Source organism: Marmota monax, unplaced genomic scaffold (genome assembly GCF_021218885.2).
Source record: "Marmota monax isolate L192 unplaced genomic scaffold, Marmota_monax_Labrador192_F-V1.1 WCK01_AAM20220418_F8-fsc00018, whole genome shotgun sequence".
NCBI lineage: Eukaryota > Metazoa > Chordata > Mammalia > Rodentia > Sciuridae > Marmota > Marmota monax.
In genome coordinates, this window is record NW_026692201.1 from 17,315,410 (window position 1) to 17,342,552 (window position 27,143).

Genomic DNA, 27,143 nt, shown 5'->3' on the forward strand with positions numbered 1-27,143 from the left:
CAGAAACAATTTTATTATGCTGTTTTACTTCAGAGGATTTTAAATTATGTGGTAATTTATCAGTGGTGCATTTGACTTTAAAAATTCAGCTCAAAGCCTTTACTTTTTAACGTGTGCTTTTCAAGACTATTTTAAAATGAAATACATTGAGGATTTGAAAGTGCTTAGATTTCCTGATATAAAGTTGTAATGAAAAGTTATCATGATATCTTAGGGCTTCTTGAATATATTCCTGTGCAAACAGGGAAACATAGAGATTGCTTATAGAGTTGTGACTTCTCTAACTTGAAGAACTGGCATTACATCTGAGGATGGAGTTTCTTTAAAAAACATAATTAAAGCTACTAAGTAATTGTAAGTAGACTGAATGAGATTTGCTCAGCTGCTGTGGTTTGAGCATGTGCAGAGCTTGGCAGGCACAAGCACCCTGGAGAGGTGGGAAGGAATGTCTTGAATGGATCTTGACATGCTGGCTGGCCACGGGTCATCTTCCATAGGCGGGAACTGCAGAACCTCTTGCTGGCATTTCTCAATGGATAGGACCCAGTGTGCACCATTTCCATAAAATGAAAATTAGTAGCTCTTGGGGAAAAGAAAGGGGCTTTCTTTCAGCTTTTTTTTCACTCTGCCATTCTAAGTTTCTAGCAGTATCAGTGAAATGTGGCAAATAGTGCCTCTGCCTCCTTTTACCCCCGCCCACAGTTCTTTCTGTATTGACAGGGTAGAAACTGAAAGATTTGTCGTGTATTTTGGGTAAGTGTACAAAATAATGCCTTGTTTTTGGTGATTCACCATTTTATTTTGCAACTGACTGTTTGGTGATGAGGCTGCACTGCATGATCACAAGTCTTGAGAAATTGTGCTTATCCACCTGGCTGTGCATGATTTGTGTGTAGTTTCATTTTCTAATGATAACAGGAGACTATTATGTGAAACTTTTGGGATGTTTTCATCCCAATAGTTTCAAATTATGAATGCATTTAAAATTTTTAATAAAATCTTTGAGAAACAATTTTATTATGCCATTTTACTTCAGAGGATTTTAAATTATGTGGTAATTTATCACATTTTGAAGAACTCACAATTTTAAGTTTTCATAACCTAGAGAACAATTATTATGCTTTTACTAGTGAAATTTTTTTCCCAACATCTTTTATGAATCTTAAAGTTTGTTTTACAGAGAATTGGTAACCCATTATCTTAACTCATCCATTATTTTTCTTAGCGTATCTAAGCAATTTCTTGTTTTTTTCTCTGTGTTTTATATAGAGGTTTTCAAATTTGCATTTTATGTAAGGGAAGCATATCTTAAGAACATTTAAAAAATAAAATAAATTCATTTGTTTTATGTTCAGAGGAATTTTTTTTTTTTTTTAAATTTTGAGATAGAGTCTCAAAAAATCAGTTGCTTAGGGTCTCACTAAGTTGCTGAGGCTGGCCTTGAACTTTTGATTCTCCTCAGCCTCTGAAGTTGCTGTGATTATAGGCATGTGTTACTGTACCTGGTTCTGAGTAGACTTTTATACTTTGTATTTTAATCCACTTTTCTTGTCTCCTAGCTTATGTGGACACAGGAAATTTTGATTAGTGAAGATATTGATATAAATTAAATATGGGCAAATTGGCTCTGAAAATTATGTTACTCTATTAACAATATAATAAATAATTGTTGTATTATTTGAATTATCTCTTCTGTTAACACATGCATGCTAGGTATCAGTTGTCAGATTTCAAAAGCAAGAGAAGATATCAGTTCATGTTGTCTATTCTTAGAGTGAACTGTTCTTGACACATATTACTACATATTAAATTGTGGTTTCATTGTGATTCTGAGATCTTATCACAAATACTTTCTATTTCAATAGGAAGTGACATTTGGAAAAATTTAGAGCAGCTTTGGGATTGAGAATTCTTAAGACCTTGCTGGTTTTACGCCCTCAGAGCCTTGTAGTCTCTTTGATCATTCTAATTACACACTAAGCATAAAACCTGAAATTTAAAATAACATTTAATATGTTCTTTTGATAAATATATAAGAATTGTTATAACATGTCATGCTTCTCAGATCCATTTTCTTCTTTCTTTAAAAGAAAAAAATTTGAAAGCCACAAAACTATCCCTAAAAGTATAATCATGTTACATTCATTTTTAAAAAAAAAATCAGTGTGGCTTGCCATAGTCTGTGTACATAATATAATCATATGTAATGAAATTTTAGAAGAAATTAAAGTGTACGTAAAATTAAAAGTTTTGTTTAAATGTATTTCCTAATCACATGTTGCAAATATTTTTTTTTTCTAAAACTGGAATAAAATCTGTGAATTTTTATATTTTCTATAAATACATTTATAACTCTTTGTTACTCTATTCTTGGGGTACATATTCCATGTTTGTTTCAGTATAAAAGAAAAGATACAGTGAATTTAAAATAGTTCTTCCATAAGTGATGTGACTGTTTTGGTTTTAATTGATTTTAATATGTATAAATTTGCTTTGAGATTTAATTCCTAATTGCCTTTCTTATTATTATCTGGAAGAGTTGTAAATATTGCCTTTGAAGTCTACCAAATTCAGAAGTGGACTAAAGATAACAAGTGTGTTTTTTCCTCCACCTTCTCCAGGGTAAATGTGGAAAATCAAGTGTTGAAATCTGGATATACTACCCGCGACCTAGTTATTTTGGAAAATGATGATCCTGGGGGAGTTTTTGAATTTTCTCCTGCTTCCAGAGGACCCTATGTTATAAAAGTAAGTATGAAACTTTATTCTGTACTCACAACTTAAGAAGAATGATCTAGAAGGATTTAAAATTTTGTGGATTCTTTTTAAAGGAAGGAGATTCTGTAGAGCTCCACATTATTCGATCCAAGGGGGCTCTCGTCAAACAATTTCTACATTACCGAGTAGAGCCCAGAGACAGCAGTGAATTCTATGGAAACACAGGTGTTCTGGAATTTAAACCTGGGGAAAGAGAAATAGTAATCACCTTGCTCTCAAGACTGGATGGCATACCAGAGGTAAGAGTTTTATTTTTCCCTTGTGCTTTTGTGGAAGATTGATTGTATCTATCATGTTATGAACACAAATATTTTAAAGGTTGTCAAGAAGATGTAGGAAGGGATGAAAAATATTTATGTTTGGAAAATTCAAAAAACAATCTCAAAAAGCAAAGATTCATTCAAATTAGAATAATGTATTTTTGTCCTTGAAAGAGAAATACCAAACATTCTGAGATTTTCAGTGTGTGATTCGTTTTTATCTCCTTTTAGCTTTATTCATGTTAAACCTTATTTTATGTGATTCATATTAACTGAACTTTTAATGATATGGTTTTGAATTGAAAGTTTGCTATATAATCACTTTTTTAAAGGAAAAAAAATTAACTTTTGTATTAGTGAAACCAGATATTGTTCCCTAATGTTTACACACTAATGCATATGTAGATTTTATATTTGTTACTCTTGTTAGTTTGGCTACTAGATCATCGGTGACAAGTCCCTGACTTCTTACCATTTAGAATAGATTGTTGTTCATCTTTTCCCTTTTTGGATAATATATATGTATATCTGGTATCTCTTAACTGATAGGAGAACATGCTAAAAATGTTTTAGGAGTAAAACCAGCTCTCTTGTCTTTTCAGTGAGTTGTATGTATCTTAAAATGTGAATATATTAATATTCTTGAATATACACATATTTTATTTGCTCTGAAATGTCAACTTTACATTTTTACTAATTTGACATGTTCCATTTAGTTGGATGAGCACTACTGGGTGGTCCTCAGCAGCCACGGTGAAAGGGAAAGCAAGTTGGGAAGTGCTTCCGTTGTCAACATAACGATTCTAAAAAATGATGATCCTCATGGGATTATAGAGTTTGTTTCTGATGGTCTAATTGAGACAATAAATGAAAGCAAAGCAGATAATATCTACAGTGGTAATTTTTCCTGTTTCTTATATTTTGTTTCTATTTATGGAAGAAGAAATTAATCATTTTTTAGTTTATTTCTTCAGTAACCCATTATTTTCAATTGCTCATTCTGCTTTAGAAATTATACATAGAATAGAAATTGGTCCTTTAAAAAATAATATTTAGGATTGCAATTTTTATGTCTGCCTTAGTATGGTGATGATACATCAGTTATATTTTTATTTCGATTAACCATATGCAGAGCCCTCAAACACCCAGGCATGAGTCAATAGAGAACACATTAAGCTAGGAGTTACTGCTGGAAAATATTGCAGTGGCAAGAATTAAGAAATATTCCATCTATCTGTCTATTTATTTTTAAACCAGTTCCTCATACATTCTAGGTAAGTCCTGTACCACTAAGCTACAACCCCAGTACACCCAGCTAGTTTTACATTTTGAGACAAGGTCTTGCTGAGTTGCTGAGGCTGGTCTTGAACTTGCTATCCTCCTGCATCAGCCTCCGGAGTCACTGAGATTGCAGGTGTGCACCACTGCATTCATTGAGAAAGATATTGTTTTTAAAGAAATCTTGGCAGGGAAATCACTCTGAGTAGGTAGGTCAGACTTCCTTTGAATGCCTTTGGCAGATATTCTTACAGGACTTTATGATAGTTGTATTTAATTAATCACCATCTGTCTCCATGCCAAATGACTCTTAAGATCCCATACTATGATGGAAAATATTGAGTCTTGTAATTTTATTAATTTTATATCTATAGAGAGGAAATAGGATAATATATTTTTATGTGAACCTTGGGGGATATGCTAAGCAAATTGGCTTTTATTAAATTAGATTTTATTATAACAAAGTATTATTTTTACTTTATTTGAACGATTTCTTTACTAGTTTTAATGTTTAGTGAATGTTCATATGTAGTTTACCTGTTTGTATTTCACAGCTGTTTATGGCGTAATAAGACATCGAGGAAACTTTGGTGATGTTAGTGTTTCATGGGTGGTTAGTCCAGACTTTACACAAGATGTAATTCCTGTGCAAGGGACAATTTTCTTTGGAGATAAGGAATTTTCAAAAAATATCACCATTTATTCCCTTCCAGATGAGGTAAATGTTGCATGTATAATTCTCCACTTACTGTAGTTGATCAATCTCTACCTTTTATTAAAGCACAAAACATCTGGTAATACATTTTGTGTTAAAAGTGTATATAAAGAGCTCAGGTAAGACAGTTCTGATTGAGGCAAAAGGGCAATGTTATGCTTTTGGTTTCTCTGAGTCATTCTTTACTCTTAGAACTGATAGTGGTTGGTGAAATTCATGTGTCAGACTTCAGGTATTTGTGGTTATGGGAGAGGTTAAGCTTCAGCTTGTGTTTAGACTCTTTGGAGAAAGGCCATGTTCTGAGTACCCTGGTGCATTCTGAGAATCAGGACACTGTGCCAAGGGTTGATTGTGCATCCAACAAGCTATTTCATCTTAATGATAAAAACCAGAAAGAACTTAGTGATGAGAGTAAACCTTCCTCAGGATTATGCACTTAGAACATCTCTGAAGGCCTGTCTCTTTTCCCACAGACCAGCAATTTTGTATTTTAGGGTGAGGAGAGGCATAGCTCATAAGAATGATGTAAGAGAGAAACAGTGCCTACCTGGGATTCACTTAAGCTCAGATGTGGATATCTCATCTTTTTAGGACATTGAAGTAAGGTCTCTATTACTGGCTTGTGTGAAAGCTCAGTAAACCATGTAAGAGGCTTTTGAGTGCTCATTTTGTTATGCTCCATTTTTTTCTTATAAGCAAAAAAAAATGTGTTTACCATTTTCTTACAGAAATAATATATACAACACTCATATATATAGATATATCCTACATATATATATATGTATATATATATATATATCCTATACTTGTATAGGATATATGTATGTACATATAGATACATAAATAGATATATCCTATATCTATATAAAGTTGTAGACATATGCTATATCTATATACATATAGATATAGGTCATATCTATTTTTAGTTTATGTAAGACAAAATATGTATACTTCCATTACACTTTAAAGTGCTTGTTTAGATGAATACAAATTAAAATATTTGGGGGGGGGTTCTAAGTCTTGTAGAAATACTTTCATAAGCTTCAGCCTCAGAAATGGAAGTAACGATTAGTACTGTTAATAGAACTTTTTTAAAAAAAGAAATAATAATTTAGGAATACATAATGTAATTATATGTATAAATCAGTTGATTTAAAATGGATACCATTTTTCCAAAAGATTCCAGAGGAAATGGAGGAATTTACCATTATCCTACTTAATGCCACTGGAGGAGCTAAAGTGGGAAATAAAACAACTGCAACTCTAAGGATTAGAAGAAATGATGATCCCATTTATTTTGCAGGTGGTATTGCTATTTTTATTTGACTGAGTTTGCTTCTTTCTTAAACAGTATATTTTAAATTAATTGTAACTGATCATTTTAAATAAAATGTAATTAATTGATGCTTGTATATGATTTCATGATTCATTCACTGATTGTTATTCAGTCTCTTTGAAGTTTAAACCATTTTTCAAAATATCTTCTGAAGCAAAATGAAAGTAACATTAAGTGCTTTTTGTTATTTCTAGTTCTTACTTTTAAATGCCAAGGTATATCTTTCCTCTGTGAGGAAAACACTTCTGCGTGAGGTTGGCCACTTTGGGACCTGATATTGTACCTAGTGACTGACCACTTAACTATAGTAGCTAATATTTAATGGATATATTAGTTAAGGATTCTCTATTTACTGCTTTTTTTTAGAACTGTCTTTTGCTATATGAGGCATCTTTTATTGATGAGATTTAATTGATGTCTAATTCTTTCTTAAATCCCACTTTTGTAAGTTGTATAAAGGTCAGTTTACTGATGTGGGAACCTTTTAAACCTCTTGAATTTTGTGGATTACAATTCTTAGCCTCCAGTGAATTTGTGCTTAATGAATTAGTCTTATACTCAGGCTTCTGCCAAGTGCTGTAGCAAAAATAGAACAAGATATCCAGGCCTATTCTTAGAGACCTTATAACTTCAGCTACAAGATGATATATACAAACAGGTAGGCAGAAGATTTTAAATAATACATAATTTACTGACAGGGGTGCTGTCAGACAATGAATGCTGAAGACAATGGATTTTGTAGGAATTAAGGGAAAAGGAAGGCCACTGATGGTTGAAGTAATCAGAGGGGCTTCATGTCAGAGCTGGAAACAGAGCCAACTCTTTTATTTTTGGGGGGGACACAATACCTTTATTTTATTTATTTATTTTTGTGATGCTAAGGATTGAACGCATTGTCTTCCACGTGCTAGGCAAGTGCTCTACCACTGAGCTATAGCACCAGCCCCAGAGCAAAAATTTTAAGCACAGAGAGTACTGGGAATTTCTTGTTAAGAAAAGAAAAAGATGATCTGGAAATACATAGATGGAATCTTGAAGGCTCACATGTTCCTTCTCTATGGATATTTCAGAGCCTCGTGTGGTGAGGGTTCAGGAAGGAGAGACTGCTAACTTTACAGTCCTCAGAAATGGATCTGCAGATGTTATCTGTACCGTCCAGTATGCTACTGTAGATGGGAAGGCCACAGCCAAAGAGGGAGACTTTGTTCCGGCTGAAAAAGAGGAAACCCTCATTTTTGAGGTTGGAAGTAGAGAGCAGAGCCTATCTGTATATGTTAATGAAGATGGGTTCCCCGAAACAGATGAGCCTTTTTATATAATCCTCTTTAATTCAACAGGTAAGCACACTGTGTTGTTATGGTAGATCTGTTGCCTTCAGTTCTTTTCTGACACTAAGTACCACTGTCCAGTAGTTGTGCCAGCTGTACTTTCTGTGACTGTCCATGAACAAAATTGTGTCTTCTACTGCTTTCTTAAGGAATGAGATGAATGATATAAGTGTTAAAACTTCTTGTGTCATATACACCCTGCTATGCTTTTGAACCTTTCTTTCATAATATTACAAAAATAGAAAATTCTTATATAAAGTCCCAAAGCAGTGGGTCTTGAACCTATAGGTGCTACGGGCATTGTCTATGGGTCCATTGCTTAGGGATTAGTAGTGTCCTGTAATGCTTTTTCCTCTATCTGGAAGAATGGCACACTTGGTCTGGAAGCTTAATTCTGTAGGCAGCTGACTCTAATTGGCTCCTTGATAATTCTCTGGAGTTATCCCTAAATGAGTGTCAATTTACAAGGGGGAAAAGATGTGCTCTTCCTTCTCTTCCATTCCATAAATGAAGGATATTTTGATTCTGCTCTGTGCACCCTGAGAATGTATTGACTCTGTCTTTAGTAAATTGGAAAAGCTGTAGCTTTTCTTGATATTTATTTTGTTCTTTTGGGGTTACAAGGAACTATTTCCCTTGAACATTTTGAGAGTAAGTTGAAGATGTGATGTCCCATCATTGCTAAATACATTGTAGTGTGTATCTCTTGCCGTCAAGGACATTCTCCAACATAAACACAACATAACTTTCCAAAATCAGGAAGTTAACATCTATGGGGTTATTTTCCCAGGTCCCATTCATAGTGCCCTGGTTGTTTTAATATCATTCTGGAAAAATCATCCTTTCCTTAATTATGCATTGCATTTAATTTTAATGTCCCTTTAATTTTGTCAGTCTGAAGGAATTCCTCAGTCTTTGCTGAGTGTAGAAGACCACAAGCTAGGATGTTCCTCGTTTTGAGTTTGTTTGTTGTTGCTTTATTATTGGTTTCAGTGTTTGAATCCTTGGTAGGAATTTCACAGAAATAATTCTGTGTTCTTATCATCCATCCCTTTATAAAATCATCACAAGATTCTGATTTGCCTCTTCATTATTCTGTTCACTTTGACCACAATTTAGGTGATGACCTTCAGTCTTCTCTACTGTGCTTTGTTTCCCATTGTGATTAATAAATATTTTGTGGGGAGTTACTTTGAAACTATGAAAATGTCTTGTTACTCATAAAATATTCAGTCTTTTCATTGATACATTTTTCATATGGACTTAAACTTTCTATTTAACGCAGTGAGTTATTTTTCACTACTATCATTTATTTTCAGGGCCACAGTGCGCCAGATTTGACCAGTGGTAACCTATTTCAGATGACTTTCTTTGTCTTTTGGACATTTTCTTACTTTCTGACATTACAAGCTCTTCCAAGCTCATTTTGTACTTTTCCTGTTACATTCCTGAAATTAACCATTTTCCAAGAAGCCCTGGTTCCTTGTAGTGAAGAAAGTTATTTAGTAACTAGAATCTGGGCACTATTAATGAGGTTTTGATCTTCCTGGGTTCTGTTAGTGTGCAGATGGGGGTATATGCCCTTCATGTACATACATGTACATGCATTTATAGTTCTGTGCTTACGTATGTTGAAGATCATTAGTTCATGCCATTGTTTCCATTCCTATCCAATATATCAGGTTCAGTCTAGTTTCCTCCCTTTCTATTTTTGTCATTTCCTTAAGAAATCTAGTTCCCATTATCTTTAATATATTTGTGCTCGTGACCAACTTCCCCTGTGTGTAACCACTTTCTCATTGCTTCTATTTCTCTGTTTCTACAATAAGGTTACTCAGGGATTACCCCACCAGGATTTAACTTCCTGCTCTGAGCACCCCACTCCGGCTCCAGCACCCAGAACCAAGTTTAGTTCCCATGGAGAGGGTCCCTTACCCCATGTGAGCAATAACCCCTGACACTGGGACACTGTAGTGCCTGCCTGTCATGCCCAGTGTGAATGCCAGTCTTGTGTTCTACCTTGTGCTTTTTGGTATTTAAAGAAGCAGAGAAAATGAAAGATCTCCTGATATTTCTTTTTGCTATTTCTCTCCATCTTCCTGTCTCTTGACTTTCTTCATTGCTGACTCTCTTCCTCTTTCCCCTCTTTCTCCTTTTGTCTTTTTGTTTCTCATTTTTTCACATGATTTAACTAAGAATACCCCAAAAAAGTGGAAACTAAAATCTATCATCTTTAAGGAAAAAAATGACTTTGTACAATAATGACCACAAAAGAAATCTCACAACTGCAAAAAACAGACTTACATAGACCAAAAAAATTTGGTAAGTCCAATTATTTTCCCAATATTAAAATGAAAGAAATTGCTATATATAAAATAATCTTGTTGAAGTAAAAGTGGAAAACCAGAAATTTTTAATGGGAAGAACACAACAGTTATGAAGGAATGAGATCATTCATCCTACAACCATTTGCTCTAGAAATAAGCTCTGGATGACATTTATTAATATTTATTAACATTAACTTATTAACTACTTGGCATAATTCTGTGAAATTTTTGTATTTCAAACATTTTGGGGGTTAAAATTAATTAAAATATTATCAGAAACAAAATTTCACTATTGATTAAATAGTAGATTAAAGTATCCTGGATTTCTTATAAAGAGAATGGAATATGACTCCTCAAAGAGTTTCAGTGAATTTTGTAAACTATGTTATTGGGGAAGAATTTTGACTTTGAGAGAGTTAGGTGGGTAGTGTGGAGAGAAAGAGAAAAAGAGGGAGAGCGTGCAAGCACAAGTGCACATACAAGTGCACACAGAAGTGACTGGGTTACTGGCCTGAAGTATGGGTGTTGCCAGTCTGAGGTGGCATTACATTACCATAGGAATTCTTCATAGGAAAAATTACATGCTTCTCCCTGTATTTGCCTCTGACACTTTTCCAAACATGGTGACATATAGGGATGTAATTACTTTAGATATGAAGATTTGAATGACAAGAATTTATGTATTCATGCATTTTTTTTCTTAGTTCTGTCTTCCTTTTCTTTTCTCTGATATGGCATCCAAACCTGATGAGCCTTTGGAAGTCTGTGGGGGGAGGGCTGAACAAACATCACACTGCATGACCTAGTGCTGACCGTAGGTGTTTATGCCTAAGAACTATTGCTCATAGTACATGTCCTAAATGGATAAAAAGCTGTGGCTACCCTTAAAGCCCCTGTTAAATATTATTGGTTCATCTTATAAAGGAACGGAATGAGCTTTAAGCACCGCCTATGACCTATTGCATTATAATTGTACATGATAGGAGAATCCTGCTAAAATTCGTTTTTTATCATTTTTTATTTATTTTTATTAGATTTTATGATATGCTCTTTGTTTTTTTATTTTTATTTTTAGCATTTTCTACACAATTTAAAATGTATATTTTCTTTCCATTGGCTAATTGTTGATTGACATTGATTACAATCATATATTTATATAATTTTTTCCCGATGTGTTGATGTGTTAGTTTGCTATGTATAATTTAGCAAACTTGGAAATTTGTTTCCATGACAAAGTCAGAGGTTTTGTACTCTTCTAATAATAAGAGTTTTATGTGTATCAGTTCTGTAATAAATAACTCTGAACACCAGTGACTGAGTATCTGTTCTTCTAGGTATAGAATTTAATAGGAATCATTTGCCCAAGGGACTTACAATGGATTTATGGGTGTCTTTATGTATGTGTGTGTGTGTGGACACTAGTGTAGTGTGACAGTTGTTGTGATAGATCAACAGAGAGCAAAGTACTGTGGGAGCACAGTGGAGAGGCATTTAGCCTGGGGAGTCAAGGTAGGATTCCAGAAAAGCTGCTGCTTGAAGTAGGTCCTCAAGAGTGGTAAGAGTTAGTCAGGAGAGTGAAGCTGGGCAGGACTTTTGTTCACGTGGAGTGCCCCTGGAGCAAAAGTAAAGTGGTGGGGACTTGAGGGAAGTAAGATGAAGAGACCAAACATATGGGTAGTGTGGAGAAGAAAGGAATTCGATTTGACACCACTGGAATTGCTTATTTCTATGTATGACCAGGTCAGACTCTGCTGTTTGAAGGAAAAGACCTAAGATAAATGCTTGAGCCGATGATTCCAATAAACATGGACAGGAGCATTTTAATGCACAAAAATATCCCTTCATTATTTTTGTGCAATAAATGAATCGTCCTAAAAATGTGAAATTAGAAAAAAACTTTTATTTTAATCAAGCTATTGTAGCAATGTATTTATTGGAAGAAATGTATTGTTTGTGTTTAAGTAAACTAGTTCCTCTGTAACTAAATGTATTCTCAGTGGATAAAAGGAACTATTTCACAATAAACTAGTTATCTCTGTACACAATGTACATAAACATGCAGATATATATGTATGTATTGTGTGTGTATGTGTGTGTGTGTATATATATATATATACATACATACATACACACACATAAACATCTTTGGAGAAATAGAGCAATATTTTATACTTATTGTGTGACCTTCACTGAGGAAATTCTTGCAGAAAATTTGATTTTAATTATAAAACTATTTCTTAATTTAAAAATATTAAAATAGCAAGCTACCTACTTTTTTATTGCTTTGACTTTTCCATTTTTAATTTAGGTGATACAGTAGTATATCAGTATGGAATAGCTACAGTCATAATTGAAGCTAATGATGACCCAAATGGTATTTTTTCTCTGGAGCCTATAGACAAAGCAGTGGAAGAAGGAAAGACTAATGCATTTTGGTAAGCCTGTTTGGATGAGGAAATTAAAAATTGGGTAGAATGAAAAAATTGTTGAGTACTGAAAATTTGAAATACTTGTTAATCCTTCAAAAATAAAAAAATTGATCAAAAATTGAATAATTTTAAAGTTTCAGTCTCAATGAATGATGAACTCTGTTTATGCTGTTGCCATTTGTCTAAACAAGAATCAGTGGAAACAAAAACACTTCAGCTGGTAAGCAGAAATTGTTCTGCTCACTCTCCTCACTCCAGTTCCATCATTTGTCAAGATTGAAAAATACAAATTATCCAAATCGTCAGAAACATTTCTAAAATGACACAGTGACTGCTCTTATTCTGTACTTTTGTTTTGAAAAAAAAATCATTAGTTATCATTAAAATATTTTCCACTTGACCTTAGAATTTGTATTCAAGTTTCTGCTTTGAAGACTTTTCAGCTGACATTTCTGTGTATTGAAAGTTCTATTTCATCTTCTCTTGGTTGGCTAGTTCACTTAAGGAGATAGCATTGACTGCTCCCACTAGAGTTATATTTCCTATGCATTCATAAAAACTAATTTTATTCAATTTATTATGTAGGATTTTGAGGCACCGAGGACATTTTGGTAATGTGACTGTGGCTTGGCAGCTGTTCCAGAATGATTCTGTTCTGCAACATGGACAAGAATTCTATGAAACTTCAGGAACTGTTAATTTCATGGATGGAGAAGGAGCAAAACCAATAATTCTCCATGCTTTTCCAGATAAAATTCCCGAATTCAATGAATTTTATATTCTAAAGCTCATAAACATTACAGGTGCTGTGTTTTTCCATCTCTTATTTTTCCAACAAAATTTTATATTTTATAACTTAAATCCAATTGATGAAAGAAGTGTGTCTATCTTGATTTTCTGATTTTAAATATCAAAGTACCCTTCTTGGTAGAATTATTATCTATTTTTATTTATTTATTTTTTATGGCTGGGGGTAGATCCAGGGCCTTGTGTTTGCTAAGCACAGGCTCTAACAATGAGCTAAACCCCCAGCCCCAAAGTGTTGCTTTTAGTCTCATTTTATGGTCTTACTTGGGTTCAGTTTTATAGATAGAGGCTTACCTTCACCATGAAACTTGTGAATAGACTTTTTCTACATCAAATGTTGTATTTCTCCTAAAACATTAAAGGAAGTTAGGAAGTACAAATTCATAGTGTTTTAAAGCTTTGCCATAATTCAAACGATTTGCTTTCCTGTCACTTCTGGTTTTAAGCATAGGAATTTAACATCTCCAGTTTATAGCTTTTGTTCAGGGTTGACTGATTATAAAATTGTGATGAATCAGTGTTATTTGATATGTCCCCAAAAGTGTGATGAAAGCTACATGGTGATACTATTGCTCATTGAGGATGCATAAATTATTTAACTAGAAGTTCATATGCTACAATTTTTTATATGTTAAACTGGAAAATATTTCAATTGGTTTTTCATTCATTACAAATTTTCTTATTACAGGTGGGTCCCCAGGTCCTGGAGGCCAACTTGCAGAAACCAACCTTCAGGTGACAGTAATGATTCCATTCAATGATGACCCTTTTGGAATTTTCATCTTGGATTCAGAGTGCTTAGAGAGAGAAGTGGCAGAAGATGTGCTCTCAGAAGATGACATGTCTTATATTACCAACTTCACCATTTTGAGGCAACAAGGTGTCTTTGGTGATGTACGAGTAGGCTGGGAAATTGTGTCCACTGAGTTCATGTCTGGTCTGCCCCCAATGATAGATTTTGTACTGGTTGGAATTTTCCCCAGCACTGTGCGTTTACAACCACACATGCGGCGTCACCATACTGGAACAGATGCTTTGTATTTCAGTGGACTGGAAGGTGCATTTGGGACTGTTAATGCAAAATATCACCCCTCTAGGAATAACACGATTGCCAACTTCACATTTTCAGCTTGGGTAATGCCTAATGCCAATACAAATGGATTTGTTCTAGCAAAGGATAATGGTAATGGAAGCATCTACTATGGGGTGAAAATTCAAACAAATGAGTCCCATGTGACATTTTCCCTTCATTATAAAACTTTGGGATCCAATGCTATATACATCGCCAAGACAACAGTCAAGAAATATTTAGAAGAAGGTGTTTGGCTTCATCTTCTAATTATCGTGGACGATGGTATAATTGAATTCTACTTGGATGGAAATGCAATGCCAAGAGGAATCAAGAGTCTGAAAGGAGAAGCCATTAGTGATGGTGAGTGTCATCTTTGCAACTAGGACTTTGAAATTTCTAGGTTCTAAAATCTTCAACTAAATTTTGATTTTTTTTAAAAAAAAGCTTGCAGATTTTTATTTTTTTATTTTTTAATTTTTTTTATTATCAGTGTTCAAAACATTACAAAGCTCTTGACATATCATATTTCATACATTTGATTCAAGTGGGTTATGAACTCCCATTTTTACCCCGTATACAGATTGCAGAATCACATCGGTTACACATGCACGTTTTTACATATTGCCATACTAGTCTTGCAGATATTTAAAAACTGTTTTTGTATTGCCTTATTTTCTTTGAACAAAATGATGTGCCTATCAAGACCATGATAAATTCTGCACTAAATGTTTCAGAGATGCATCAAATAGTCTTTGCTCATAAATAGGCTTTAGAAGAGGTATAGACAGATTACTGTAATAAATTTAGAAAGAATGAAAAAACTCTAAAGAAGGATCATTTATTGAAAAAACTCTAAAGGAGATCATTTATTCCTCTCGTGAGTAGTAGAGAATAATTTTTCAGGCAGAAGAATAGCAAAACTGTAGACATATGAAGCAGAGTATTGTACCTGGGGATCTGCTACTGATTCAGTGTAGTTGGAAGTAGATGTGGTTAGGCATAAGGTAAAAAGGAATCAGGAGAAAAATCACATTAAAATAATTACAGTATTTATAGTATCAGGAGATAAATTAGTGAATTCTGTGGAGTGTTTTGAAGAGATCATTTTTGTTGGCTTTAAGACAAACCACATACTGTTTCCATGAGTAATTCATCTGTGTGTATGTATACACACAAATGCTGGTTTTATCTATTATGTCACCAATTCACTCCATTTTATAATTTGATTCTATTTTATATTAAATGAGAAGATAGAACAGAGATTAAGTGGCTATAGTGTTGTATTTTCCCTCTGAATCTCCACCATTAGGTGTTAACTTCTGCAGTTTTTCCAGAATAAATAATATAGAAAAAAACAAACATCATGTACACATCTACCAATTTCTGCCCAAGGACTGTGCTTAGAAATATTCTATGGCATTAAATTATTCACTTTCTGATTGTGTGTATGTATACACACAAATGTTGGTTTTATCTATTATATCACCAATTCACTCCATTTTATGATTTGATTCTATTTTATCAAGGTTAACAGATGAAAATGTATTTTCACACTTTCATCTATTAACCTTGATTCCTTTAGTGAAAGTAATGGTGGTAGAACAAAAATGAAAAAGATTGGGGATTGTGAATACTGGTATTTCTTTCCTTTGTTTGGCTTCCTGCAAAGAACTTATACTATTTTTGAATGTGTCACTTGGAAAGAAAAAATTAAAACCACGTATGTATTTATTTTTTTAAAGTTATCAATGAAATGTAACATATATTACAAAATATACTAAAGTGCCTGAGTACCTCAGCACACAGAAGCCCCATGTATCCACCCACAACCCCAAGAAGCAGCCAAGCAACCTTTCCTGAGTAGCTTGGCCCATTTAGGCACCCAAGAAGCAACTGAGCATCCCTATCCATCCTCCATTGCCTCAAGAAGCAGTTGAATAGCCTCTTCCTCTTCTCAGACTTTTAGATCACTGTGGCCCAGAAAAGCAGAGGCTCACCCCCACTGACACACCATTGGTCTTTGGGAGTCTAAATAAATAAAATCAGAGATGAAAAAGGAGACATTTCATCTGATACTAGGGAAATACAAATAATTATTAGGAACTATTATGAACTACTATATGCAAAAACCTGGAAACCTAGAAGTGGATTAATTTATGTACACATATAACCTACTAAAATCTAACCAAGAGATCACAGAAAATGTGAACAGACCAACAACAATTAACAAGATTGAATCTGTAATAGAAAGTCTTCCAAAAAGAAAAGACCAGACCAAATGGCATTAGTGCTGAAGTTTACCAAACTTTTAAATAAGAAATAATGTCAATACTTCTCAAGCTAGTCCAAAGAAGTGAAAGGGGGTATGCTCCAGAGCTCATTTTTGAGGTCAGCATTGTCCTGACACAAAACCAACAAGAATATACGCAACAAGAAAAGCACAGGTCAATATCCCTGATGAATGGAGGTACAAAAATCCTCAAAAAATACTAGCAAAATTGAATCCAGTAGCACCTAAAAAAGATCATACACACAATCAAATAGGATTTATTGCTAGGAATTAAAGATGTTTCAAGATATGCAAATTGATCAATATCAAACACAAACAAAATGAAGGATTAAAAACCATATGGTCATCTCAATCAATACAGCCAAAGCATTCAATAAAATTCAACATAAGAGAAGGGAAACTATGGGATGGGAGAAAATATCTGCAAAAAAGAAAATATTTATCCAGTAAGGGATTAGTTTCTGTAGTATATAAGGAACTCAGACAACTCTACAGCAAAACCCTCCAAATAATCAAATTATAAATTAGTCAAATTACTTGAACAGACATTTCTCGAAATAGATTACATGAATTACACCAAGTATATGAAAAAAATGTTTAATATCACAAATTATCAGGGAAATGCAAATCAAAACCACAATGAGATATCTTCTCACCCACTTACAATGGTTACTGTAATCAAAAAGACAAAAAATAACAAATATTGGTGAGGACGTGGAGAAGGGCAATCTTTCATACACTTCTGGTAGGAATATGGATTAGTATAGCCATTGTGGAAAACAGTATTCTAGTTTTCCTCAGAAATCTAGAAATAGAACTACCATGTGAACCTGCAATTGCATTGGGTATATATCCAAATCAAAGGAATTGAACTGAATATGTCGAAATGACATTTGTTGAAACACTATTCATAGTGGACAGTGTATGGAATTATTCTAGGTGAATGGATGAGAAAAATATATGTACACAATGGAATATTATTCAGCCACAAAAAGAATGAAATTCTAACATGAATAGAAGTATAGAGAACATTATACTAAGAGAAGGAAATTAGGTGCATAAACAAATATCACATGTTTTTACTTATATGTGAAAGTTAAAAAGTTAATCTTATAGAAGTAGAAAATAGAATCGTGGTGACCAGAAGCTGGGAAGGATGTAGGAGAGAGAGGGTTGATTAATGGGTACAGGGGTGTAGAATAACTTCTAATTTTACATAGCACATTGGGTTAACTGTAGTTGACAACAAATAATTGAATATTTCAAAATAACTAGTAGAGAGAATTTTGCACGTCCCGACATGAAAAATGATGTCTGGGTGATAGATATGCCTTTTACCTTGATCTGATCATTGCACATTGTACATATGTATTGAAACATCAGATGTACCCTATGTGTTTTTACATGTTAATTTAAAGGAAAACATATTAAAGTGTATAAATGATAAGTATTGTAAGTACAGATAGATGAATTATAAAACTTGAATATCATTAGTTTCATCACCCACATAGTGTAACCAGCCTTCAGATCAAGAAATAGAGCATTCTAGAAGTAACTGGTGGTTTTTTTCTAGTTAGTAACTTACTACCCTGCCCACCTATGATTGCTATTTTTTAAGAGCATTAATATTGATTTTTCCTGTATTAAAATTTAGGTGAATAGAATTGAATGTCTGACTTATTTTGCTCAGCATTGTTTTTGAGGTTCATCCATATTTTTTGCCTATTTTACATACCTCATGCTCATGTTTTTATAGTATTCCATTGTGTAATTAGAACAGTATTTTTTCATGGTATTTTAAATTTGTTTGTGTTGTTTCCAATTTTTGGCTATTACATTCAGCATTTCTCTTGAATATTCTTATATATGTTTTCTGGATGAAATTTTCTCTGCTGTCTATTCCTGGGATGGAATTGCTGAATCATTGTGTGTGTGTGTGTGTGTGTGTGTGTGTGTGTGTGTGTGTGTTTATTCAGTTTTAATAGATAAAACCTACCAGTTTTCCAAAATAGTTGAACCTATTTATATTCTCACTTTTGGTGTATCAAAGTACCATTTCACCAATGCTTATTTTATCTTTAGAAAACCATTTTGGTAGGTTTGTGATGGTTTCAAAAATTTGTATTTTTAAAGAAATAATTGTACGGTCAATACAGAAATCAAGGAAAATTTAAAAGTACACATATAAAACAAAAAATAACAATCATTCTCATTACCATAATTCTAAGATCACCATTATAAACATTAAGTGTATTGTTGAAATTTTTATATCTATAAAAATATATATATCACCAATTTTTACTTCCTTGTCAAAGTAATATATATGCATTTTACAAAATTTAAAAAGCATAGAATAATATTACAATGCAGGGCTGGGATTGTGGCTCAGTGATAGAGCGCTCGCCTAGCATGTTCGAGGTGCTGGCTTCTATCCTCAGCACCACATAAAAATAAATAAATAAAATAAAGGTTAAAAAATATATATATATAAATTTTAAAAAAATGTAAGGTGAATATTACCATGTTCTCTCCATTCCGAAAGGACCATTATGACATTGTAGAGTCTATAACTTTTTTTATTTTGGATGATTTAGCATTTTAGCTTAAATAGATGACACTAAAATTAGAGAAATATTGATGATGTTTGTTCCAGAGAAGTAGTCATAGAAGCAAAGCATTTAGAATGCCTCAAATTTATATAGTGTTTTATACTTAAATGGCTTTTTTCATACATTACCAAATTTTAACTTCACTATAATTTATTAAATATTTTATAGGTAAGAAAATACAAGTCAGAATTGGTAAATAAATTAACTAGCATCACATGGCCAAGTCATAGAGGAGCCAAAACCTGAATATAATCTTTTAACTCAGTATTGTTTTAGTTTATCACAGAAACAAAACTAAAGAAGAGCTGATCACTTCTTTATCCTTGACTCTATGCAGTCTCTTGGCTGCAACAGATAGTTTTATGAGGACTGGGAAACTTACGTCATTAAATTAAAGTTGATAAATAACTCTAGAGGAGAGAGCACATCATAGGATTTATCACCAGCCTGGAGTTCAGAGGAGTGGTTCTGGTTTACTGGAAAGGAAGGTGGTCTCCATAGTAGGTATACTTGTGATAATGTGTATAATACTTGTGACTTCACTAAAGGAGCAACCTGGTTAACAATTTGTAAAACTGCCTTCGTTGAGATTATCGATGGGAAACATTTAGTGCATTCTTTTCCAGAATCACTGCCAAACTCTCACCTTACATAATTCATTATCTTAGCTGAATTATTAGGCAAGGAATAAGGAGACGAACAAGAACTGGTAAAATCCTGAGAAGTGTTGTCATTGAGATTGAAGTAACATTGTTGGGCTGCATGTTATTATAAAAAGTCCCTAAGACTCATATAATGTTTCTGGGAAGAAATGCTTTGATTTCTGTATTTATTTCACTAGTTATTTAGATAAAGAAATATATTTGACCCATGGAAACTATTTTTTTTTTCTGAATTCTTACTTCATTTAGCTCAAGATAAGTTTCTAATACACCAAGCTATGAAGTTCTCTAAGAATAGGAATACTAAAGTTTTAAAGTTGTGAGTGAACTAAACCATTCCATTTTTAGATGGGCAAGTAAATTTAATAAAAAATTATGAAGAAATGTGTATCCAAATACACATACACACAAGCAAACATACATGTATGATTATGTGTATATGTGTGTAGTTATTTTTAAATCCTTTTTTTTTAAATAGAGAGAGAGATTGAGAGAGAGAGGAGAGAGAGAGAGTTTTTTTTTTAATATTTAGTTTTTAGTTTTTGGCGGACACAACATCTTTGTTTTTATGTGGTGCTGAGAATCAAACCTGGGCTGCACACATGCCAGGTGAGCGCGCTACCGCTTGAGCCACATCCCCAGCCCCTTATTTTTAAATCCTAAAATGGTTTTAGACAGACTGACAGAATGACTTATAAGGCTATTATTTAATTTGAAGATAGTTGTTAATTTCGTTAGTACAAAATTTCATAAATTCTAGTTATTGCTTAATAGATTCATTGTTTATCATAGTAGAACATAACCTTAATTTGTATATCAGTTATATTAAATTTTTACATATAAAAATATTTTTCAATAAGATTGGATTGCTTTCTAAATTAAGTTCCAATTTAGTACATGACAGTTGATATGTAGATTTAAACCTCTGTCTCATTTCAGGTCCTGGAATATTGAGAATTGGGGCAGGAATGAATGGTAATGACCGGTTTACAGGTCTGATGCAGGATGTAAGGTCCTATGAGAGGAAACTGACCCTTGAAGAAATTTATGAACTTCATGCTATGCCTTCAAAGAATGATTTACATCCTATTTCTGGATATGTGGAGTTCAGACAGGGAGAAACTAACAAATCATTTATTGTTTCTGCAAGAGATGACAATGAAGAGGAAGGAGAAGAGTTATTCATTCTTAAACTAGTCTCTGTATATGGAGGAGCTCACATTTCTGAAGAAAATACTACAGCAAGATTAATCATACAAAAGAGTGACAATGCCAATGGCTTGTTTGGTTTCACAGGAGCTTGTATACCAGAGGTAAGCAGTGAGCTGGAAAATTTTGTAATTAAAAATTTTATTATGGGTGAGATTGTTTGGGTCTGGGCTTTCTTTAATTTGGTAAGATTGCCAAAGTATTTACTTTTTGGGCCAGAAGTGTGTGGTATAGGTGGTGCTTACAAATATAAATTACAGTCTCTGTCCTTATAAATTCACAGTTTGATTCAAATTAATGAGTTGGTGGCACACGCCTGTAATCCCAGCAGCTCCCGAGGCTGAGATAGGAGAATCGCGAGTTCAGAGCCAACCTCAGCAATGGCGAGGCACTGAGCAACTCAGTGAGACCCTGTCTGTAAATAAAATACAAAATAGGGCTTGGGGATGTGGCTCAATGGTTTAGTGCTCCTGAGTTCAATCCCTGGTACTTAAAAAAAAAGAAAAAAAAAAAGTAAACAAGAAAGCAAGTAAATCTTAGCAATTATCCTTAAAGTTACTGCATTTTGAAAATTCAAGTCATATTCCACACATAATTTACTTTTGGGTATTGCTTTGGATACTGTATAAGTAAATGAACTAATATATATTGAAAGCTAGTATATATAATTGTTAATGAAATTTTATTCAAATATGAGTTTTGAGGTTTTTTCCTTGTCCAAAGCATACTTTAGTTGTTATAACATTCTTCAGTGTTGTCTATAGATGCTTTTCTTGCCAACCTTCTTGGCCAGCTAAATTCATTAGCAGTTTTACTGTGCTTATCAGTTCTTTCCATGTTTTCAAAGATTAGTAATCATCTTGGTTTCCCATTCAGTAATATGAGAGTGAATGAAACTACTTCACAGGTGTTTTGTGTGACAGCAATAGCTCAATGTCTATGGATGTTGCCAAGAAACAGGAGAACATTTCCCTTTGCAAGTTGATTCTAATACATTTAGAAGAATGTCTATGTAAATTGAAATGATTAAGAAAAATAGGGGTGTATAGGACTTGAAAAATTTATCTACAGCACAGGCATCATTGTAGCTTAAATGGGAATGCCTGGCTCTCTGAAATGTCACATAGTCCCTTTAGCTCTGTGGTTTGGTGATATCATAAGAGATCTTCAAATGGTGGTCATATTTTTTATATCATAAGTAGAGTACCTCTTAACTAGGGAGAACAAACATCATACAAATCTGCAACTTGAAAGAGAGATGTTCATCAACAGTGAAACTACTTTATATGAATGTTCAGAGAACTTTTATATATCAAATTTTATGTGCCTTTCTGAAAGTCCATATTATAGGTGCAGCACATATTAATTATTAGTTTCTTTATAGTAAAGATCAAGAAATTGACATTTTCAGGCACAAGAAGAAGATAACCCAAGTTGAAGTAAGTGGAAAATGATCAAGTCATATGACTGATTTGTAGCTTAGTGATTACTAGTGCTTAATGAATATTAATTTCCCCTTTTGGTTCTCAGATACAATGGGAAGAACTGGAATTTGAACATACCTGTGTCTTGTGATCCTAAGCTGCCATCTTTCTCTCTAAGTTGTTAATATCATTATTTTAAAAAAGACCGATGGCTTTTATCAAGTTATAAAAACTATTGGGGTGCCACACAAACTCAGATTCCTTTCAAGATCTGTCCTCATGTTGTTCTCTTCTTTGGTTTCTGACTTGTGTGGCTTCAGTTTTGACCTCTGGGCATTATTGATCTCTCTTTGCAACACTATTGTTCCACATCTTCATGTTTAGTCATTGGAACCTCCGCTCCAAAGACATTTTCTATGTGAACATCTTATTTAAAGTAACTGATTTCTATTTCTGCCTTGTAACTCTTTATCCATCCATAGTTTTATTTTTTCTTTCATAGCATTGATCACACTCCCAAATTCCCTCTGTTATTTTAAAATCTTCTTATTTACTGGTTATCCCCCTCCACCACAAAAATGAAAGATCTTTGAGTGTAATATGGTCTTATTGTTTATTATTGTATCTATACTACAAGAATGGAGCATGATAACTACTCAATAAATCTTTGTTGGAGCTTATGAATATATTTTAATATTAAAACATGAAAAAAACAGCAGTTCAGATTTAAAATGTATTTTGACTAAGTTAAACTACATGAACAACCAAACTGATGGGAAAAAATACATAACAAAATTTTAAAACCTGCCATTATAGTTAAGATTTCAATGCTGGCTTGTCTCTCAAATTTCATTGATAGATTGTGGTGAGTATTGGTTTAGTTATCTAGGTATGTAGCTATATTCCTGTTGACTTCTGACTTTGAACATGACTAGATAAGCCTTTCAATGCAGAAGAGAGAAATTTCCTCCATAGACCATAGTACCCAAGCTGAAGTTCTGGAAAGAACAAAATGGAATGGAAATTGAATGTGTCCACATTAGAAAGAAATATTTAGATGATTAAAATAGGAAAATTTTTGTTGACTTTCAGGAAGATTACACAGTTTCATTCTTAAAAAATTTAATAGAAAATTTAATCTCTGTGATTTGAGGTAGGAATCCTCAAATATTTTCAATATCATCATAAACAACAGTGATATTTATTGGTTGCATACTGAAGTCATTCTCAAAGTAACCCAGAGATTCCATTTCCAAGGACCCCTGGAGTTTCCTGAGGTCCTTTCCAGGGGGTCCACAAGGTCAAAACTAACTTTTTAAATAATACTTTAGTTTTTTTATTTACACAAATCAACGTTGCAGTGCCACATTGTACCAGTTATTTATTCACCATCCATAGTTTAAAACATGCTAATTTCATGATATAAGAAGTACAAATGAAGTACTTTTGCTATATTAATAGAACATCGTAATTGTCTCCATGGAAAGTGCTTATACAAATTTTGAGTCATGAGTTTAACTAGCTTCTGTTTTCATGGAACAACAGTTTCACTTAAAATGACTGACATTTAGTTATTCAGACTTGGGTATTTGGCAGACATTTTCATGAAAATAAGCAGAGTGAGCTATTGATTACAAGAAAAACAACTGACAGTTCTTGCTGATGATAAGAAAAATTCAATCTTTCAAATGAAAATTTGAATTTTGTAGCACTTTTATCTGCCAAAGTGAGCTTGACTGTTTCCCATTACTTAGACTTTTCAGATAAGATTGACAGTGATATCAACCAGTATAATTATTTTGTATGATGAAATGTGTCAACAAAGAGAAGATATGTATAACTCGGTAAACCAATATTTTACAAATAATCATTGCATATTATTATAAAATTATGCATGTGTAAAAAATTGATTCAGAGTACAAAGTAGGCCAATGTTTTTTAATGTAATAAAATATGCTTGAACATTGCAGCTAAATGTTGAGGAACTTCCTCTTGTCAAATTTTGGTATACTATTGCAGATAAAAACATACAATCATCTGAAAAAGACTTCAAATCTTCATCCTTTTCCAATTATGTATTTAGATAGGGCAGGATTGTCTTCATATACTTCAAGTAAAATAACAGAGAACAACAATTGGTTCAAAAAGGAGACATAAGAATCCAGATGTTTTTTGTTAAGGCAATAAGAAAGAGACTTGTAAAAATGTAAAACAGTGTGATCTTATCACTGTTTTGTTTTGTTTTTAAATATAGTTACTTATAAAGATATGTTGCTCAGAATGGATTTTTCATAGGTATTTAAGGTATGTTATTAAATAATATTTAATTTGTTCATTTTATATTTGTCATATGATAAATATCAACAGACTTCAACAGTATAGGCAAAACTCCTTTAGAGTTCTCAGTAATTTTATGATTGTTCGGGGGTCCTTATAAGAAAATATTTGAGAACTGGATTTACTTTATGCATGGGATTGTCTTCACTCACTTCAACTTGCTTGTTTTTCACAATTAAAAACTACTGTCATTTCCATAAATTCTTTTCCATTGTATTGTTGCAAAGACATTGAAAATTCCACTTTTTTCCCCTCCTGATCCTTTCAAATTTTCTGAAGGCAAGGGAGATCCTTTAAAAATACTTCTCTGAGTTATGTTACACTTTTACATTTTCTTACACCGTGTTTGTTTTTAAGTGCCTGCCATATGTTATGTGAATGAAATAAGTGATTATCAATATAATCTGATAGCACAGATGATCACCCAAGCATGAAAGAAAATTAAAAATTAACTGGGTTTGTAATTGTTTAACACTAATCTTCTGTTCAATGCAGGAGGACAATTCATGGCTTAGAATACTGTGTTTTATTTTTCCGAGTAAATACATTTTAAAAACTGTATTTTTGATTACCTTTGTTAATACTTGATCGGAAGATTTGGCAAATTCCTGAGTTGAAAGAGGAAACAGTGGTGAGGACTGTTGTTTCTATTGTGAAATTACTGAGTATGGTTTCGAAGAGTACTGTGGATCTTGTGCATTTCACACACTGGCCTAAATGTTTGTAGCATGATTCAAATATCAATTAGATGAATATTTATATTAGAAAATACTTTGAGGTTTTAATTTTGTTTTAGTCCTTTTAAATATTTATTTTATTTATTTATTTTTATGGGGTGCTGAGGATGGAACCCAGTGCCCCACATATGCTAGGAAAGTGCTCTACCACTGAGCCACAACCCTAGCCCCTTGCCTTAATCTTATTCGTATTAATAATTACATTGTGTAGTCTGGTGTTTCTTGAGGTGTTGTCTACAAAAGACCTTGAGTGAAAATATTTAATGCATACCACTGGAAAACGTCCTTGATTTAGGTTCCGATTCCTGGATCAATGTACCTGGTTGGGGGAGGGAAAAAGCAAAATGTGGAATGAAAAATCTTTCTTGATGAAAAGTTTCATTCATACACACACACACACACACACACACACACGAGAAAATTACTGGTCCAGTGTGCCCATCACCTAGCTTCAGTAATTGTCAGGCTTTTGCCAATCTTTTTTCATCTGAAAAGTTTTAAAAGCAAACCTCAAATATTATGCCCTTTAAGTTCATAAGAATTAAAGGTAGATTTTTACCTAGCATCCTAGGTAATTTTTTCTTAAACAAACCCTTGATATTTAAAGGATCTTCTCTAGTTGGAAATTTATAAAGCTTGCTTTATGGAATATAGTCTAAACTGTTAAATTTTCTATACAATTTTGATATATAGCATGTGTCCATACACACTCTTATTTTATAAGGATAGTTATTGCTTTTTCCTTTTTAAAACTGAAAACATTAAAAAAATTATAGATTTTGATGATGCTTTTACTAACTGAAAAATGTAGTGTGATTCTTGCAAACAAAAATTTCTTATCTTAGGCCTGGATGCTGCATGGTTATTCTCTGACTTGGAAAAAGTTAAGTGGCTAAGGAACCCTCACAGATTCCTGAATCTTTGGATCTATTTGATTCATGCCTCTTACCGAGAAAGGAAGAGCTGAATATTTGTATACTTAGATGAATGATTTATTACTTTAACTCATTCAAAATATTCATTCTCAAAAAAATTTAGGGTGGGAAATGGAGAAAATCCATTGTTATTGTAATGAGAATTGAAATATATGGAAATCAGTTTGCTTTTTAATGATATATGCATGCTTATTTCCTTATAATGTGAGATAGTATTTTCATGTAGCTTTTTATTATGCATGTATGAGTGTATTTTAAGGGGCAATAAATCTCCACAGAGTCCATGAAACATTATGGTCCTCCTTTAGGAAAAGACTGAGAATGCTTGATAAGTGGTGGAATGAAGACACCCCTCAGGAGTCTATGACATTAAATCCATACTTTTTCTACCAGACATTTGCTCAGTTTCTATTCTGCCAGTATGAAAATGCAGATGCAAAACTTTATGTGGAAATTAAATGGGACGCTGTATTAAGCATCTGGGTCTTTTTGTTACTTCCTCCTTTTCTCTCCAACCCTTTAAGGCTGGATGGCCTCACCCAGAGAACAGTTCATTCTAACATGATATGGTTGATGAGTCCCTATAAGCCATCATGTTATGCCAGATTAC

General features: G+C 33.2%; 1 protein-coding gene across 2 annotated transcripts in view; it reads left to right on the top strand.

The window, feature by feature from the left end:
• Adgrv1 (adhesion G protein-coupled receptor V1) overlaps nucleotides 1-27,143 on the top strand; it is a 569,696-nt gene that overhangs the window by 63,394 nt on the left and 479,159 nt on the right. The window contains exons 12-22 of one of the 2 annotated variants that reach the window (XM_058574584.1): nucleotides 721-753; nucleotides 2,622-2,748; nucleotides 2,832-3,017; nucleotides 3,755-3,935; nucleotides 4,871-5,034; nucleotides 6,211-6,334; nucleotides 7,438-7,704; nucleotides 12,331-12,457; nucleotides 13,037-13,254; nucleotides 13,947-14,690; nucleotides 20,831-21,204. In XM_058574584.1, the coding sequence (XP_058430567.1) occupies nucleotides 721-753; nucleotides 2,622-2,748; nucleotides 2,832-3,017; nucleotides 3,755-3,935; nucleotides 4,871-5,034; nucleotides 6,211-6,334; nucleotides 7,438-7,704; nucleotides 12,331-12,457; nucleotides 13,037-13,254; nucleotides 13,947-14,690; nucleotides 20,831-21,204 (2,545 nt within the window). The remainder of the gene's footprint in view (nucleotides 1-720; nucleotides 754-2,621; nucleotides 2,749-2,831; nucleotides 3,018-3,754; nucleotides 3,936-4,870; nucleotides 5,035-6,210; nucleotides 6,335-7,437; nucleotides 7,705-12,330; nucleotides 12,458-13,036; nucleotides 13,255-13,946; nucleotides 14,691-20,830; nucleotides 21,205-27,143) is intronic. The other variant, XM_046428479.2, reaches the window with a different exon arrangement.